General features: G+C 65.8%; 1 protein-coding gene across 2 annotated transcripts; it reads right to left on the reverse strand.

Annotated features, from left to right (window-relative positions):
- Nucleotides 1-1,983: 1,983 nt before the first annotated feature.
- SLC6A9 (solute carrier family 6 member 9) lies at nucleotides 1,984-15,225 on the reverse strand. Of its 2 annotated transcripts, none has more exons than XM_059822284.1 (13): nucleotides 15,178-15,225; nucleotides 6,522-6,678; nucleotides 6,231-6,362; nucleotides 4,929-5,181; nucleotides 4,720-4,852; nucleotides 4,414-4,548; nucleotides 4,230-4,333; nucleotides 3,910-4,147; nucleotides 3,674-3,808; nucleotides 3,250-3,349; nucleotides 2,868-2,968; nucleotides 2,516-2,686; nucleotides 1,984-2,285 (listed from the first exon to the last, which is right to left on the reverse strand). In XM_059822284.1, the coding sequence occupies exons 1-13, from the start codon at nucleotides 15,205-15,207 to the stop codon at nucleotides 2,073-2,075; spliced, it is 1,902 nt and encodes a 633-aa protein (XP_059678267.1). In that variant the 5' UTR covers nucleotides 15,208-15,225; the 3' UTR covers nucleotides 1,984-2,072. The 2 variants fall into 2 exon arrangements, with proteins under 2 accessions (XP_059678267.1, XP_059678266.1); XM_059822283.1 differs by lacking the exon at nucleotides 15,178-15,225 and adding an exon at nucleotides 10,654-10,752.
- Nucleotides 15,226-17,175: the final 1,950 nt, after the last annotated feature.

Here is a 17,175-nt window from a genome sequence, read left to right on the forward strand (position 1 = left end):
CCTGCCTGCTACCTCCAGCTGGGGGCTGGGAGGCAGAGCCCCCACCTGCCCTGCCCGCTCTTGGCACCCCCCCCTGCTTGCCCAGCCCTGGGACAGCACCGAGGGCTCCTGCCCTGCAAGGTGCCCAGCCCCAGCTAGCGTGAGGTGCTCAGGGCACACATGGGGCAAAGACAGCTGCCCTCGCTGCTCTGTGGGACACTTGGTGGACACCCCCCTTGGGGACAATACTCTCCCCCAGCAGGGACAAGCCCCTCTCCTCCATGCTTAGCTCCAGCTGGATTTGTAGGTCCAAGCAGGGCAAGGGAGCGTTCCCCAGCTGCTGGCTGCTCAGTGCCAGTGCTGGGCATGCAAGGGGGAAAGGGCTGAACCCATGGGACATGGACCCCCAGTCTCCAACCCACCCTGGGGTCCCCAAAGAAGTGCACAACAAGGACACCCTCAGGAATATAAATCTCATTAAAATCTAGGATACTTTAGAACTCTACACCGGGAGAGACACTGGCACAGGCTGCGCTGCCCAGGGACGCGCGCGTTATTGCTAACAATTAGAGGTGAAGAGTAGCGGCGTGACACATGGGGCAGGGCATGGGCACCATGCAGGAACCTGCGCCCCTCGCCGGGGCACGGCAGAGGCTCGGGACAGGGCCGGGGGAGCTGGAACGTCCTGCCAGGGCTCAGCGCCTGCCGCCGCCATGCCTAGTCGCACCATGTCCCTGTGCCAACCTTGGGGCTGCAGCACAGGGAGCGCAGGGTGCTGTCTTGGAGGGGAACAGTGGGGTGGGAAGGGTCCCACCCCATCCACCCCTAATCAAGAGCTCCAAGCCCTTTGGCTGGAGCTGGAAGACAGATTTAAAACTGCCCAGCCTTGCCAGTGCATCCTGCTCCACTAATACTGGTTGGGGACTGAGCATCCCCGGATGGCTCGGAGCGAGTGGCTGGCGCAGCCCTCTGTGTCTCTGCTGGTACCTCTCGCTAGCAGCAGCTGGGGGGGCCAGTCCATCCTGCTCCCCCTTAGCACCATGGAAGGCCCCCCCCCGCCCGTGCCAGGACTGCTGGGGGGAGCTGGACCCCAGCCCTGCCCCATCACCCCCAGCCAGGCTTAAGTGCTCCCCAGCCTCCTGCCCTGCTGCAGGGCAGGCAGCAGCTCTGGGCTGTGCCCACGCTGCTTACAGCTGCGCCCAGCTTTGCGGGCGGTGCCTGGCCTTGCAGATGGGCACCCACAGCCCCCCCAACGGGGCCACAGGGTGCTGCGGGGTGCAGGGCTGCGGAGGGGGGGGGACACATTCCAGCTCGCCGCCTGTACAGCCCCGCGGTACCGTGCTTATGTGCGTGCCCACGTGTGCCATGCGAGTGTCCGCATCATGTCTGTGAGGGACATGCACACGCACACACGTGTGCTGTTAAGTGCTTGTGTCTTGTGCCGTGAGATTCCGCTGCCTGTGCAGGCAGTGTGCTTGCCCTCATCTCCCTGTGCTGGCCCAGTGCCTGGCACCATCCCTGGGCACGGCCACCCCCGGGACACTGCAGGCTCTGAGCCACAGCGGGTGCCTGCCCAGGCTGGGGGTCCCTCCAGTGCCAACCCCCGCCACAACAGCCCTGTGTACACACAACTTGGGGTGGCCACGGGCTGTCCCTGCATGCCCCAGCCCAGGTCCCACCCCAACGCCCTCCTCATGAGCAGGCCAGGAGGGTGCCCCTCAGCTTGGAGGGGGTGGGGTGGGGTGGTGGAGCCAGGGGTCATCCCTCTACCCCCATCCTGCGCATCCCCCCAGGGCTGGGCCCCTGCAAAGTGCCTCTGGCTCCCAGCCCTCCCGAGGCTGTGCCCCCTCCTCTCTTGTCCCAGCGTCTCGCACAAAGGTTACCGTAAACATGAGGGTTAACGAACGCCACGGGGGGGGGGACGGGACGGGACGACAGGGGGGTTAACCGGCGAGGAGGTGGGGGGGGTCTCAGGGACAGGCACTGAGAGCCCCCCGTGGTCTGGTGTGGCCCGGAGCCAGGCTCCGCCAGCGGAAGGTGCGAAAGTGTCACCGCGCGGTAGGGGTTAGAGGGGGTGCAGGGGTGGCGGGGGGTCACAGTCTGGAGTCCTGGCTGTGGGCTGAGCCATTGCTGCCCTGCACGGGGGAGGCAGCCGCTGCCTCGCTCTGGCCCTTCTCCAGCTGCAGGGGCTGCACCTCCAGATGGGACTCGGTGGAAGGGCTGAGCGCCGGGGCATAGCGCCCGCTGCGGTGCTCTGCCAGCGCCGGTCCCCAGTCCTTGCTTGCCTTGGTAGCATTTTTCAAGCGCTAGAGAGAGGGAGAGGATGGAAACAGGGTTAGCACCCGCCACGCTCCCCTGCCCCAGCTTCCCCCAGCATGCCAGCGGCTCCCAGGGGTGCCTGGGGATGGGGTGCCCCACGGATGCTGTCTGCATGCAGGTGCTGCGGGGTACCAACAGCTCCAGTGGGGTGGGGGACAGCCTTGCAGGTAGCCCTAGGTGGGACATGGACAAGGGGGTCTAGTCCCTGGCCACCCACCTCCAGCAGCGTGTCCCCCTCAGAGCGGCACACTTTGTAGATGGCATAGATGGGTATGCAGATGACGGAGGAGAGCGCCATGAGGAAGCCGATGCTGATGGCCCATGTGGGGTAGATGTACTCGTTGTAGGAGATGGGCCGGTACTGGATCACTGTGAAGACCAGGATGAACTGGGGAAGGACAGGCAGAATCAGTGAGTGGGGAGCAGCCAGTCTGCACTGCACCCGGCAACTGCCCCACTCTGCCCCATCCCTGCTGCGCCCCTGCAGCCCAGCACCCCCTTCCCGAGGTGGACCCAGGGGGGCTCTGGGCCCCCTCCTATGGCCCGTGCCCCATGGTCGCGATGCTCACAAAGATGATGGCGGGCGAGATGAAGCGCCAGCAGATCTGGAAGAAGAGCGGGGGCGGGAAGCCCAGCATCATCTCAATGTCCTTGAAGTAGTTGCGGTGCCCTGCGGGATGAGTGGCCATCAGCGCCAGCGCGGCTGGGCTGGGGCCCCGGTGGCACCCTGAGCCCCCTCCCACCCCTGCCCAGCACCCGCTCCAGACCCAGGGTGGTGGGACCCACCAGGTTCCTCGGGTCATGGCTACTCTGATTGGCCAATGACCTTGCACTCCTCAGCCAGTTAGCATGCAGCAAACCGCTGATTGGCCAGAAGTTAGCACACCCCCTTCCCCACTGGTTGGCTGGGGCAGCCCTGCTGACTGATTGGCTGTAGGCGGTTGCACCTACCGTAGATGTACATGATGGCCACACACATGATGCAGGAGATGACGACCAGGGAGAAGCTGGCGGCGTAGTTATCCATAAGCAGGAGCCAGTAGATGCCCGCCTGCGAGAGGGACCTGTTGGCACAGCTGCCCTGGCGGTACCGCCATCGTCGGCAGGGCAACGGCACAGCCGCGCTGCCAGGGCCGGCATGGCAACACACAGTCTGGATACCACCGCCACGGTCGGCATGGCAACACCCAATGCCAGGGTCGGCATGGCGACACTTAGTCTGGATACCATCGCCAGTGCTGGCATGGCAACACCAGGCCCTGGGTGTCACCACCGCAAGGGTGGTCATGGCAACAACGTGGACATGGCTGATGGTGTCAGCACAGCAAGGTCGCCATGGCAACAGCACTGTCACCACAGTCCCATGGTCACCTACCTGCGTGGTGAGCGGGACGCCCAGCAGGAAGCCCGCCACAGCAACCCCCAGTGTCACGAAGGTCTTCCTGCGGATGATCCACTCATTGCCCACCTCGTCCACGATGGCCGTGACCAGCGTCTCCAGCAAGCAGAACTGCGCGTGGGGCAGAGGGGGCAGCACGTCACCACCTTGGCCCCACCATGTCACCCCATCCCAACACGCTGGCTCCACCATGCCTCCCCACCATGACCTACCTGTGTGCCCAGCCCCAGGAGGATGAGCATGAAGAAGAAGAGGATGGACCAGAGCGGCGAGATGGGGAGCAGCGTGAGGGCCTCAGGGTAGGCGACGAAGGCCAGGCCTGGGCCATGGTCGGCCACCTTGGAGACATCCACACCGAGGTGGTTGGCCATGAAGCCCAGGATGGAGAAGATGACAAAGCCAGCGTAGACGCTGGTGGCGCAGTTGGTGATGCTGATGATGATGCTGTCCCTGCGGGAAGAGGGGTCAGGGCTGGTGGCAGGCCCAGGGGGCAGCAGGGGGACTGGGGGGGGACACACAGTGAGGCACTCACCGGTAGCAGTTGTTGTGGAACTTGTTGTAAGAGGCCATGGTGATGAGCCCGCCCCAGGCACAGCCCAGCGAGTAGAAGATCTGCGACGCTGCGTCACCCCACACCTGTAGCGGTGGGGTGGTCAATGCCGTGCCCTCCAGCCCCACCCCTCCCTGGCCACCCGCCACCCGTCGTCCCTGCGCACCTTGGCGTCGAGGATCTTGTCCCACTGGGGCGTCAGGTAGTACATGATGCCGGTGAGGGCTCCCTCCAGCGTGATGCCGCGCACAAAGAGGATGGTGAGCACCACGTAGGGGAAGGTGGCCGTGAAGTACACCACCTGTGGGGTGGCACCTCAGTGGGGTGGGGCTGGGGACAGGGGACGGGGCCACGGACAAGGTGTGTGGCCTTGTCCACAGTGGGAGGTACAGTCCCAATAGGGGAGGGGCTGTGCCTAGGCGGGCGTGTCCACACCCAGGGGGCATGGACCAGAGGGGGAACATGCGGGTACCTTCCCCGAGGACTTGACGCCCTTGATGAGGCAGAGGAAGACGACGACCCAGGAGACGCCGAGGCAGCCCAGGAGGGGCAGCCGCACCTCGCCTAGGTTCCCGATGTCGTCCGACAGGTCCAGCACGTACCTCCTGCGCAGGGGGCAGCTGGTGTCAGTGGGGCACCACCACCACCACCTCCCGCAGCCCCTGGCCCCGGTCCCGGTACCTCCAGTACTCCTCGCTGGGGCTGGTGCGCTTCTGGGTGGCATTGAGGAGGCGGGTGAGGGTGAGCGCGGCACGGCTGGAGAGGTTCCCGTCCAGCACCCCCGCGCAGTCGGGTGTGTTCCAGGCGTTGCTGCAGTACGTCCAGGGCAGCACGCGCGTCATGGACACAAAGAAGTAGTAGAAGGCAATACAGATCACCACGTTGTAGTAGATCCCGATGTACGTGGACACCACCATCATCCCGTAGCCCACGCCTGGGAACAGCACCGGGGAGGGGTGAGCGGCATGGTGCAGCATGGTGCGGGTACGGCACACAGCATGGGGGTTGTGGCATGGGGGGTGGGGGGGGGGACGGGCAGCATGTGTCACTGTTGGCAGCCTTGCAGCCATGCTGCCACTTGGGGCCCAGCTGTGGCACTGGGGTGGGGAGCGCCGCACAACTCAGCCCACCATCATGCATGGGGTCCTCTACCTCTGAGCAAGCCCCATGGTGCTGAGGGTCCCCCTGGGATGCATGGCAACAAACACAAGGTGCATGGCCTGCAAGGCTGCAGGCAAACCCTTGGGGGTTAGAGACCTTCTTGGACAACGACTGGGTGGGGGCCTCTCCTTACGTGGCCACCATGACTTTAGGGCTGCAGCTACCTGGTGGCAGGTGACAGAGGCCACACAAGCACGGGGACATGGACCCAGGCTGTGCAAGCCACAGTGCAGAGCACGTAGGAGCATGTGCATGGGCTGCCTGCACTCAAAGGTAATGTGTGGGCGCGTCACCCAGCAGGCAGTGTGCAGGCATGTGCCAGGGGAACCAGCAGCACAGGAGCATGGTGGTGTGCCAGGAGGTGCACCTAGAGCAGGGTCCAGTTGCGGCAGAGCAAGCTCTGAGCACGGCCAGCACCCATACGCATGGGCACAGCACCCACTGCCCATGGGGCAGGGAGAGGACTGCAGGAGTGTGCCCACAGCTGGCAGGGCCATGGGCATCCACAGCATGTTCAGGGGACCTGAGTGGCCTCTGCAATGGTGATGCGTGGGGGACACGTGTGGCGTGTGCAGGGATGTGTGTGTAATGCCTGCAATGGATGCCAGTGCAGGGCTGGGGTGTGCAAGGCAGTACAGCCTGGTGCACAGGGGACCCCTGCAATGCAGGCAGTGGTGCATGTGCAAGGCACGCGTGCAACTTCCCAGAGGTGTGCGTGCAGGGGACACACAGGGTGTGTGGAGGGATGTACCACGTGTTGGGGGCTGTGCCAGTGGGCGCCCTGTACCAGCGTGTGGTGGTGGGGGACGGGCAGCCCCTTACCTTTGAACATGGGGCTGACCCTCCAGACGCCAAGGCAGCCCTGGCTGGCGAACTGCCCAAAGGAGAGCTCCATGAAGAAGAGTGGGATGCCGCAAAACACCAGCATGATGAAGTAGGGGAACATAAAGGCACCTGGCAGGCAAGAACCAGAGGGTGAGAGTGGGCAAGGACCCTGGGCACGGCCGTGCACCCTCTCCCTGCACCTGGGGCTGGCAAGCACTGCATGGGCCCGGGTGCACGTCCCCATCCCTGCCCCAGGGCACCCCACTCCCCCAGCTCCCCGACACCCACCTCCCCCATTGCGGTAGCAGAGGTACGGGAAACGCCAGACGTTGCCCAGCCCCACGGCGTAGCCCACGCTGGTCAGCACAAACTCGATCTGGTTGCCCCAGTTGCCACGCTTGACGTTTTTGTCCTGCTTGCCACGCTCCCCCGGCACGGCGCCGTTCTGCGGAGAGATGCCGTGGGGCGCGTCAACCGGAGACCCCCCTGCCGGCCCCATCGGAGGGGGGATGGCCGCCAAGCGGGGTCGGGTGGTCCCCCACATCCTGCCCCATCCCTCCCCCATGCCAGCCCCCCTCGCCCCGCCGCCTTGCCACGCACAGGCAGTGCCAAGGAGGGGGGAGGGCAGCGGTGGAGAACCGCCCCCCCCCCCCCCGATGAATAGCTCTGCCCGACGTCCGGCTGCAGCGAAGGAAGAGCCTGCAACTCATACAAAGCAGGTCCGGGGGCCCGAGCACAAAGGGGCCTCTGTTCCCGAGCCCCCCCTCCCCGCGCCCAGCAAGAGAGGCCCCGCTGGGTGGCCACTGCCCATGCCTGGGGGGGAATGGTGGGACCCCCGGGGTGAAGCAGGGTCCCCCCTCAGTGGGGAGTGGGGTGCAATGATTAGAGCGGGGGGGGTGGGGGGGGGTGCCCCCCCGAAAAGGCACCCTGCCACAGCTGGGGTCCTGCTGCCGGCTCAGCGCCCTGCGAGGGCACCATGCTTGGGGCAGCGGGGAGGTGGGGGGGTGTGGGGGGTCCCGTGCAGGTAGGTCTCCTGGGGACAGCCCCAGCATCCAGCCATCCCTCACTGCAGCGGACCTGGAGGGGCGGAGCTGGACAGGGGAAAAAAGGGCGCTTTGTGCAGGCTGACACACAATGCAAGCTCACACCGGCAACAACAACAACAGGGATGGGTGCCCGTCACCCCCGACGGAGATGGCACCCATCACCCCATGGCTCCGTCCCAGCATGGACCCAGGCTCACACTAATATCCTGCCCAGATGCTGCTGAGCTCCAGCAGGTTGGGCTGAGGGCAGATGGCATTTTGGGGTGCCGCGGGTGCCCTGAGCCTGCCCATCCTCACCTGAGGGCAGAGAATGGGTGCATGGGATGAGGGTGCTGGTCAGTCCATGGCCCCACAGCACCCATGACCCTATGGAAGCAGCATGGGGTGCCCCCACTACACCCCCCCCCTCCCACCCCATGTACCCCCCCACGATGGCTGACGTGGGCAGTGAGCGGGCCACAAATGGGAGCCGTCGCTTCGGATCTGCTCACGCCAGTGGGGCGCGGGCAGCAGGCGCGGTGCACCTAACCGTATCATTCGATTAGGGCCGGCACAGCCGGGACGTGATGCCCGGTGACTCCGGCACTGCGCTGCCAAACAAAGCCATCTGCTGCAAGCGGGGCCTGCACGCGCCGGGGGCCACAGGGGGGCTGCCGAGGCGCAGGGCTGGGGGAGAGAGGTGATGGGGGATCAGTGGGCACTTTGGGCAGGGCTATAGGGACGATATGCCAGCCGTGCCCAGCCAGGGCACCGGGGTGCCCACACCAGACCCCATGGGCAAAGGCTCTATCAGAAACCAGCTCACAGCAACTGCAGGTGCTGGGGGAGTCCTCCCGGGGGAGGCTCTTATTGTGGGGTGCTGAGCAGGAGCAGGGCCAAGGGGTCCGAAGGGGGGGTGGGGGGGGGTGCTAGCACTGTCCTCATGCTCAGGCACACTGCCCGCTTGAGTGGGCTGATCCAATCGGGAAGACGCTGATTAAGCTGCTCGCACTAACAAGGCTCCTAATGAGCAGCACAGGCAGTGGGGGGGGGACACACAACACATCAGCCTCCCTGGCAAAGGGTCTGGGGGGGAAGGGATGACACTGGGTGGCCCCAGCTCAGTCTGGAGCCCCAGTGCCGAAAGGGGACCTCATCCCTGTCCCAAAGCCAGAAGGCCACCCCTCTGCTCAGATGACCCGGGCATGGCTTTACCCGTATGCCCGATGGGGGACCCCAGCTCTGAGCTGCCTGGCACCAGTGTAACAAGAGCACCAGACCTCTGCTGCCCCCTCCACCCCCGGCCCTTTCCTGCAGTGCAGGGGCTTCGGCATGCTTGTCCCCAATAAGGGGGCAGCCACATGTGTGCCCGTGCATGCACAAGCATGCGCACGTGCGCACACGCTTGCATGCTCACCCCTCAGCTTGCTACAACCCCCCCCCCCCAAATCTGGGAAGGTTGCCCCGTCCTTTACACTCATTAACTGCCCTCCCAACCCCACATGGTAAAAGAGGGGGGGACACAGAGAACCCAGGCATTTGGGAAGATGAGACACGTCCCCCTCTCCCCACTGTGGGGGTGGGACAGAGCTGGGCTGTAAAGAGGGAGCTGCCCCCCAGCAAGGATGCACCCTCTATGGGGGGGATCCTTATCCCACTCCCCAAATTTTCCATGCATGTGCTCCCATGCAGCCCCAAAAGATGCCTGGCTTGGGTGCAAGCATCGAGGGGGAGGAAGGGTGCCCCGGGCACCCCCAAACGTCCCCTTTGGGGATGTCCCTGGGGCATCTTTCCTCCCCCTTCCCCAGGGACCCTGCTCCCCCCGCCCCTGCCCTGTGCCACATGTCCAAAGATTCCTCAGCCCAGCAGAGCAGGCATCATCCATCACACCACCTGGCATCGGAGCCTTTCTCATGCTAAGCAGCATCGCCTTGCACAATGACAGCTTGGCTGGGGTGCCCGGATGCCCCCCACTTTCCGAAGGAGCCCTGATTTATGGCTGGGAAGCTCATGGTAGAAGTGGGGTCGATACTGGGAGGGGATATCCCCATGGGAGGCATCGCCAATGTGGTCGTCGTTCCCCCCCCCTTTTTCCTCAAGCAAACTGCCCCCATGGAAGTATTTCAGCTCGGCAGAAGCACTCCATGGGGCATCGGCCTTATCCAGCCCCCCGTGAAACAGTGAGAGACCCGCAATTCCTTCCCCAGCCTCCTAATGGGGTGCCAGGGCTGCTCCTGCAATGCCAATGCAGGATACCAGCCCCTGATGTCATCAGCTTGATGTCATTGCTCTTCACCATGGAGATGGTGATGCAGTCACCGCCGGGTGAGGCAGGGGCTGCCGGAAGGTATAAACAGATGCTAATTACATTGTTTGCTGTCTTCCAGGGCAGGGAAGTGGGGTGCAGGATGCCTTGGGCAGGGGAATCCCAGCCTCGGGTGGGGGTCCCTGGGGATGGAGGGATAGGGTGACTTGAAGAGGGGTGTCCCAGGTGCCTTCACCATCTGGCCACGGCTCCTGGGTGCTGCAGTTGGGTGTAGCCTCTGTAATCAGCTCCCACGCTCCCTGCCCCTGGCACATGGGGTGACGATCCCAGAAGTGCCAGCCCTGTGCCAGAGGCTGCCGTGCCCTCCCAGCCTGCCCATCCCAGCTCTGCCAGCCCCACTGGCACATCCCAGCCGTCCCTGCCCTCCCCCTGTGGTGCCCAGCCCTGTGTGCATGGCATGGGCAGTGGCAGCATCAGCCGTAAGTGCCAGGATGGGCACAGGCAAGGGGGGCACTCCCAGGGCCAGGGTGATGCAATGCTGAGGGGGATGTCCAAATCACAGGACCCCTCTGCAGTGCTACACAGCCCTGACCACCCCCAATGTGGGGAGACTGCCCAGCCCCACTGACAGCCCTGAGCGAGCTCTGCCAGCGACCTGCAGCAGCACCAGCCCCAGCCCTGGGGTGCCATGGGGGGCTAGGGCAAACTTTGACGTTGGTTGCTGATGACCATGAAATGGAGGGGTAGAAGGGGGGGTCTTAGCTAGACTCTGCACTGAGCAAGGCAAAGGGGTGCTGCACACCCCTCTTGCAATCAGTAGGTTACAGAGTTAATAAATACACAACAGTCAGGCAATCTCTTGCTCCCAACACAGCTGAGGCCATGGAGGGGCTTGGTGCCACACTATGCCCTCCCTCCCCAGGGCACCCCACGTCCCTGGCTGTGGAGCTTGGGGGGTGCCTCCCCAGCATCCCATGGCACAGAGCTGCAGCTGTGCCTCAGTCCCGCAGAGCCATCGCTGCAGAGCCAGCACAAAGGGGCTTGGAGAGCCATGGCAGTGGGGGTATGGTGCTGGCACAGCTGCCATCCCGCCCAGCCCCCCGCTCTGACCCCCAAACCCTGCTCTCACCTCCCCACTGACCTGCTGAGGGGACCGGGGGGGGCCTGGCTGCCTGTGGCCACCATCCAGGGGGCCAGGCTGGCCGGCTCGGCGAGTCCCCAGCTTCATTGGCACCTCGGGCTCCGGCGCAGCAGCCGCCCGCCCGCCTCCACCCGCCCACCGACTCCAGCGCTTGGCACCACTCCCTGCTCGCCTCCCGGCCAGGCTCAGCCCCTCGCCGCCCGCCCCGCCATGGCACTGGCACCCCACCACACCGCCCGCCCCAGCACCATCCCTGCCTGCCCCATGCCACAGGGAAGACCCATGCCTCAGTTTCCCCCCCCCCCAAGTCAGGCATCCCCCCCCAGCAGGCGCAGGCAGGGCAGGCTGCACAGCGGGCTGAGCCCCGTTCTGCTTAATGAGGCCTCATTAGCGGGGTCCAGCTGCTCACAGCCCTGCATGCTCCGGTAGGCAACGCTGCCCTCCCTGCGGGCACCGCTGCCTGTCTGGCCAGGGTGACGACGTGCATTTGGACTGTGGCAGAGGGCTGCATCCCCTTGGTGCCCCCCGTTCCCACGCCTCAGCCCCACACACACGTTCCTGCTCCTATGCCCGTCACCCAGGCAGCTGCCTGGCCCCCCATGCCCAACCCCTGGTGCTCGAGGGATGTGGGGACTGGGCATGGCCCCGCTGGGGGACAGGGGTGTGGGGACAAGCCTGCCTGCTGGCACATCCCCAGCCTGGTGCCACATTACTTCACTCTGACGTCATACTGCTGGTGACATCATGGGGTCTCCATGGCAACCCTCACAAGGTCACTGCCCCACGGGCAACCATCTGGCTGGCAGGAGGGCTCTGCCACCACCCTCCTGCCACCCAGCCACCCTGCAGCCTCTCCACTCGCCCCCTTGCCAGTGTGGGGTTGGACCCCGGTAAGGTGCTGCGTCCCATGGGAGAGCGGGTGTGGGGTGCCCCCCAGCCAGGCTCGGGGTGCTCCAGCTGCTCCCAGCCCTGCGCCCCGGCTGGGGAGCGTGGCCAAGGCGCCAGCGAGGCGTGATGGCGCGCCGAGGGTGGGGGGGATGAGCCAGCGCTTTTGGGCAACCATCTGGGGTCTGGGCAGTGGCGGCCGCAGGCACACACGTGAATGGCACACGTGTGTGCGGGGCAAGCACTCGGCCCCCCGTGCGCCAGCACCCTGCGTCTGTCCCTGTCCCCTCCTGCACCAGCCACCTGGTAGCTTGGGACATGTCCCATCCATGGGATAGCAGCACCCGACTGTGCCCCCCAGGACACGTGCAAGCCCAGAGCCACCCCACGCCGTGCCAGCCTCAGCGACCCCAGCCCAGTCCTCCCAGCTCACGCATCCATCCCTGCCCCACATACAGCCAGGCACCTCCCACGCCCCGACACCCCACAATGTGCCTACATAGGCATCCCTCCATGCCCTGGTTCAGCTGCACCGCCTTGCCTGGGCCACTTGCGTGCCATCGCCAGACATCCGGCCCCGGGCAAACTGTCCCCCGTGCTGCCACAGCAGCCTGAGCACAGTGGGACCCACCACCCTGTCCCAGGGATGCTGGGCCCTGCGCCAGCCCACGGGAGCGCAGGGCTGCTCCCCTGGCAGGCCGGCCAGCTGGCAGAGGGGACTGCCAGCCCCACGGGGACACACTGCCGGAAACGAAGGGCCCGCAGCGGGACCCTCACCTCCCCTGACACCCCAGTCCCCACCCTGGCTGGCTGGTGGTGCTGGGGCTGAAGTAGAGAGGCAGGGATGATGGGCGCATTGGAGATGGCCATAGGTCCTTCCAGCCCCCATCACCCTGTCCCTGAGCAGGGCTGCAGGGTGCCTGGGGCAGGGACGATGCCCAGGGACCTGCCCTGGTGCCACCATCCCCTAGCCGGACGCTTCCCACCAGGGCTGCCTTTCTCCAGCCCCATTCTCCCGGGGCAGACACGATTCTCCTGGGGCGTTCAGGCAGAAAAATCCCCCGCCAGCCCCCCCATTGCTGCCCCTTGGTATTCCAGGAAGGGCTCCCGCAGCCAAGAGCCACTTCCGCAGCTCTGCTGGCCCCCCCGCCTGCGGCCACTGGCCGACGGCACCACACCACTGGGGGTGTCTGGGACAGGCAGGGCTCCCCCAGCCCTTAACCCCGGCACCGCGGTGGGAGCAGCACCCCAGTGTCCACGCGGGATGGGCTGGGGCAATGGCAGGAGCCCACCTGAGGCGGGCACCCCACGGCCAAAGGCTGCCCAGCCATGCCAGCAAGGCAGCCCTGGGAGTCAGGAGCTGCTGGCACTGCTGGAGCCTGACAAAAGTGCCCTGAGGAGGACAAAACAAAATGTCCTTAAAGGCTGGGGAGGGAGAGGCTGTCAGACCCTCCCTGCTCCCCTGTGGCCCCATGGGGACTCCCCTGCCCAGCCACACAGGGACTGATCCAGCCCCTGGAGCTGCCCTGCACCCCAGCTCCCCGTTGGACACCTGCCACCACGGCCTCTGCAGGGTTTGGGAGGGGTGGGAGGGCATTGCCTGCCCTCCTGCCTGTGATTTTGGAGTGAGCATGCAGAGCTTCCCATGGGCATCCACAAAATGCAGAGCCTTGCAAAAGCAAGACATGGCACACTCATCACCCCAGGACCGGCGGGAGGGCGCAGGCCCTAGCTCACACATGGGGAAACTGAGGCACAACTGCACATCGCCCACCTGCTGTCTCCATCACCCCTGTCCCTCCCCGCAAACCCACCCAGTCCTGGGGCTGCATACGCACTGGCTGTGCGGTGGGACCCCAGCCAGAGTAGGGGCTGTGGCAGCACGCTCTGCACCTGCAGGCAGGGCTGAGAGGACAGGCAGGGACAGTGCTTTTACCAGGCTACTGGCAGGGCCCTGGATGCAGGCCAAGGAGATTAGCTCCCTTCCCCAGTGACCCAGGCAGCTTAGCAGTCAGCGCCCCTCCTGCTGCAGCTCCTCCCGAGGCTCCCATACCTGGTGTGGCGCTGGGATGCTCCCGGAGCGGCGATGCTCCTGGAGCAGGGATGCTCTCACGGGGACTTTCCTCCTGCAGCCCCTGCACCAGTACCCCTGTGCATGGGTGTCCTCTCAGCCCTGCAAACAGGGGAGCCCCGGGCAGAGGGCTGCGAGTCAGGGTGGCCATCACAGCATGTGCCAGACCCCATGGTCCCCCACCCATCCCCACCTCTCCACACGTTCTGGCCCCCACGTGGCTGGTCAGGTACTTCCAAGAAGTGAGTTAAATATTGACCGGGACAAGGTGGGCACTCTTATGCCTGGCTCCCTGCCGCAGGTGCCAGGCTTGGTCCTCGCCCTGTGACAATGCCAGCTGCTCCAGCTAGGGCAAGGATGCAGCGGCAGCACAGAGCCATGGCAAGCGCCCCGCACATGCAGCAGCACATCCCCGTGACAGACCCCTGATTGAGCCTGGATATGTCCCCGTTCCCTACCAAGGGCTTCTCCTGAGAAACCTGCCTTCCCAACCCACCAGCCAACCTGACCCCTCCATGCTGCCCACGGCGGGCAGGACGGGTGCTAGGTTCCCCACTGCAGGCACAGCCAGTGGGGCCACGCTGGGACACACAAGCGGAGGAGCTGCGCGCATGCTGGAATCGCCTGCTGGACACGCTGCTCCTCTGGCTCTCGGCTTCCCAGGAAGTCCTGGCTCTAGGCCCTCTGGCTGGAGCGTGCAGCTATTTCGGGAAGCCCCCCGGGAAGGGGAGGGTCCAGCAATCATGTCAGCCCCACGCATTCAGCTCCCATCCATCGGGAAAAAGGGAAGAGCCAAGTCCAGCCTGGGCTCACCTGCCAGGCACAGCACAGCAGGCCGGCATGGGAAGCCAAGCTCGGGGCTCCCAAACCACTTGCTGCACGGCAGAGCTGCCACAAGCACAGAGCCATCACAGCCCTCCAAGGAGAACACACACCAGGCACATCCCACATCCACTCAGGGCACCGCAGCCCTCCCCAGGGCAGGCGAGCACAGGGCAGAGCACAGCAACCCACAACACACCGCTTGCAAGGATGGAGGGTCGGGCATGGCACCGGTGCTTGGGAACACCCGGCTCTGCCTGCGCACCATCCAAACTATCCCAGTCTGGGAAAGCCTGCCAGGCAGAGGCAGAGGGGAAGCAGCTCCACACCATGCCCTCCGGGGGCATCCGGCATGGAGGGGCACCTGCGCCCTTTACTGAGAGCAAGCAGAGGAGCCGCCAGGCCAGGGCTTTGCCGCCTTTGCTGCCCACCCAGAGAGCTGGGGTGGGCGATAAGGCCAGGCAGCGCGCCTGAGACGGGCGATAGCATCTCTAGGCACGGCGAGACACCACACCCGGCGAGCCTCGCAGGCAGCAGTCTCGGGGTGAGTGGTGGCCAGTGTCTGTCCCATGGGCATCATGCTGGGGGAGCACCAGGGTGGCACAACCCCGACAAGGGGTCCCGGGGGGGCCCCAGCTTTACAGGAGCCCTGGTGTCCTGCTCCCTGCACCAGGTGCTGCAGGTCCCCGCAGCAGGTGCCCACGCCAGCCCGCTCCCCGCGCCCCAGCACTTACCAGCAGCCCCTCGCTGCACTTATCGGCCATCCCTGGAGGCTGGAGTGCGGTGCCAGCTGCCCACCGCAGGGTCCCTCGCCTGCCCACTCTCCGTCGCACTGGCTGTGGCACCAGCACCTGTGCACTTCAATCCACCGTCAGAGCAAGCTGGGCAGAGGGGAGAGATGCCAAGAGAGACGTGACTGGTGGGGTGGGCACATCCCCACCCTGGGCTTCCCCCTCCCTTCAGGAACCAGGCTATGCCAGGCAGGTCACTCCCTCGTACCTGCCCGTAGGGCACACAGGAGCGAGGCTGGTGGAGGATGCAGGGCCCGGGGCCGGGTGGGCTGGCAGCGGGGTCTCTTCCCGCTGGCTCCCACCCCCTCCGGCGTCTCCGAACCCCCTGGCACCCAAACGAGCGGTGGCTCCCAGGTGTTTCCCAAGAACCAGTTAAAGATTTACCCAGTGTGGACAGACGACCTTGCGGGCAGCTGGTTGCTGGCCTCCCAGCGGGTGGGCGTTGGGGGCTGTGAGCAGGAGCGGGGGCCCTGCGAGCTCTCCCCAAGTGAGAGCTGGAGCTGAAGTGGCTGCGGCACACGGCAGCGCCGGGACTGGGCGCTGAGCGGGGCCAGCTCAGGGCTCAGCTGCCGCGCAGGACACAGATGGGAAACGATTGCCTTCTGCCCCGGTGCATCGCATGCACGTGCGGCGCAGGGGGGCTGAGCCGCTGGGCTCTGCCAAGTGCCAGGTGCTGCCGGACAGGGCACGGGCAGCTGCCTCCCCTGCCCTTACCCCTGCCTCAGCCTGGGGCTGCTGGAGGCCCCAGGGGAGCACTGGGGCCTGACCTCAATGAGAGGGCCAGTCGCTCTTGCAAAACACCGTTTGCTTGTCCGTGCAACAGCACTGGTGTTTGCAGATCCCACAGCAGCACAGCACTCAGTACCCTTGCTGGCTGGGGAAGGACCCCCAACCCCCACCAAGGGTCACCAACCACCGGCCAAGCACCCCAGGGCCTGCACCCAGGCCACTGTGGGTATGGAGCGATCAGCAGAGGGGCACAAGGCCCTGAAGCCATGGGGAGGAAGTATGGGCTGCGGCGATAAAGGGCTGGAGGCCAGGGGATGCGGGGCGAGCCCCCAGCCCCGGCCACAGCCCCTCCAGCGCAGGCAGGCTGCTGCCAGCAGATACCGCGTCCCACGGCCCAACCCCTCCCCAAGAGCAGCTGCATTTCCAAGGGGAGTGGAGCTGTCACTGCGAGGGAAGGACAACAAGCCCCTCTCCTCGTGTGGCACGGGGACCTCTCAGAGGTGGGAGGCGCAGGGCTGGCGGCCAGACCTCCTCCCCACCGCACACCTATCACCAGCCAGATAAAAGCTGCTGCCCTGTGGCCCCGAATCCAGCCTGAGAACTCATCCTGTGTCCCGGGAGGGGAGAGCGTCTAAGGGGACGGCCCGCCACTCCCCCCGGGGTCTGCCAGGCGCTGATAAGGCTGCGTGCCTGCGTAGATGCTGCTGGCTTCAGCTCCCAGCCTGGCAAGGAGGCGAGCGTCCAGCCAGGTGCCGGGCGCATGGGACGGATGCAGGGATGCCCGAGGCTGCAGCATCCCCTGGGAGAGCTAGGCAGGGATGGGGATGCAATGCATCGGTGCTACGGGGTGGCTCTCCCAGAGCTGCGGGATGCCATGACAACTCGGAGGGCTGGGTGGCTCGTGCCGAGAGACGGGATGGGTGGCACCGTGGAAGTGGGGACATCTGGGCACCCACGGGGGCTCCCGGCTGGGGTGTCACACCTCGGCGGGGGAGGCAGCCCACGGCACCCAGGGGAAGGCCACAGATGCCCGGTCGCAGGATGGAGGCCCCCGTCCCCTCCCGCCCGGCGGGCGACCCGGGGCGCCGATGCAACCGCTGCCACCTGCGAGGCCATTTCCTCCGCCAGGATCCGCCGGGCCCGCCGCAGCCGGGACTCCCCGGTACCCATGGTAGGCGGGCAGCGGGCCGGCCTGTCGCCGCCCTGCCCACC

This window comes from Gavia stellata, chromosome 10 (assembly GCF_030936135.1).
Source record: "Gavia stellata isolate bGavSte3 chromosome 10, bGavSte3.hap2, whole genome shotgun sequence".
Lineage (NCBI taxonomy): Eukaryota > Metazoa > Chordata > Aves > Gaviiformes > Gaviidae > Gavia > Gavia stellata.

Excerpts from the sequence above, each read along its gene's own strand:
- SLC6A9 (XM_059822283.1), bottom strand. The coding sequence starts at position 10,752 with ATGAAGCTGGGGACTCGCCGAGCCGGCCAGCCTGGCCCCCTGGATGGT. Across the intron at positions 6,363-6,521 it reads CTGCTACCGCAATGGGGGAG|GTGCCTTTATGTTCCCCTAC; the intron begins GTGGGTGTCGGG and ends CTTGCCTGCCAG. Across the intron at positions 2,969-3,249 it reads GGCCATCATGTACATCTACG|GGCACCGCAACTACTTCAAG; the intron begins GTAGGTGCAACC and ends CTCATCCCGCAG.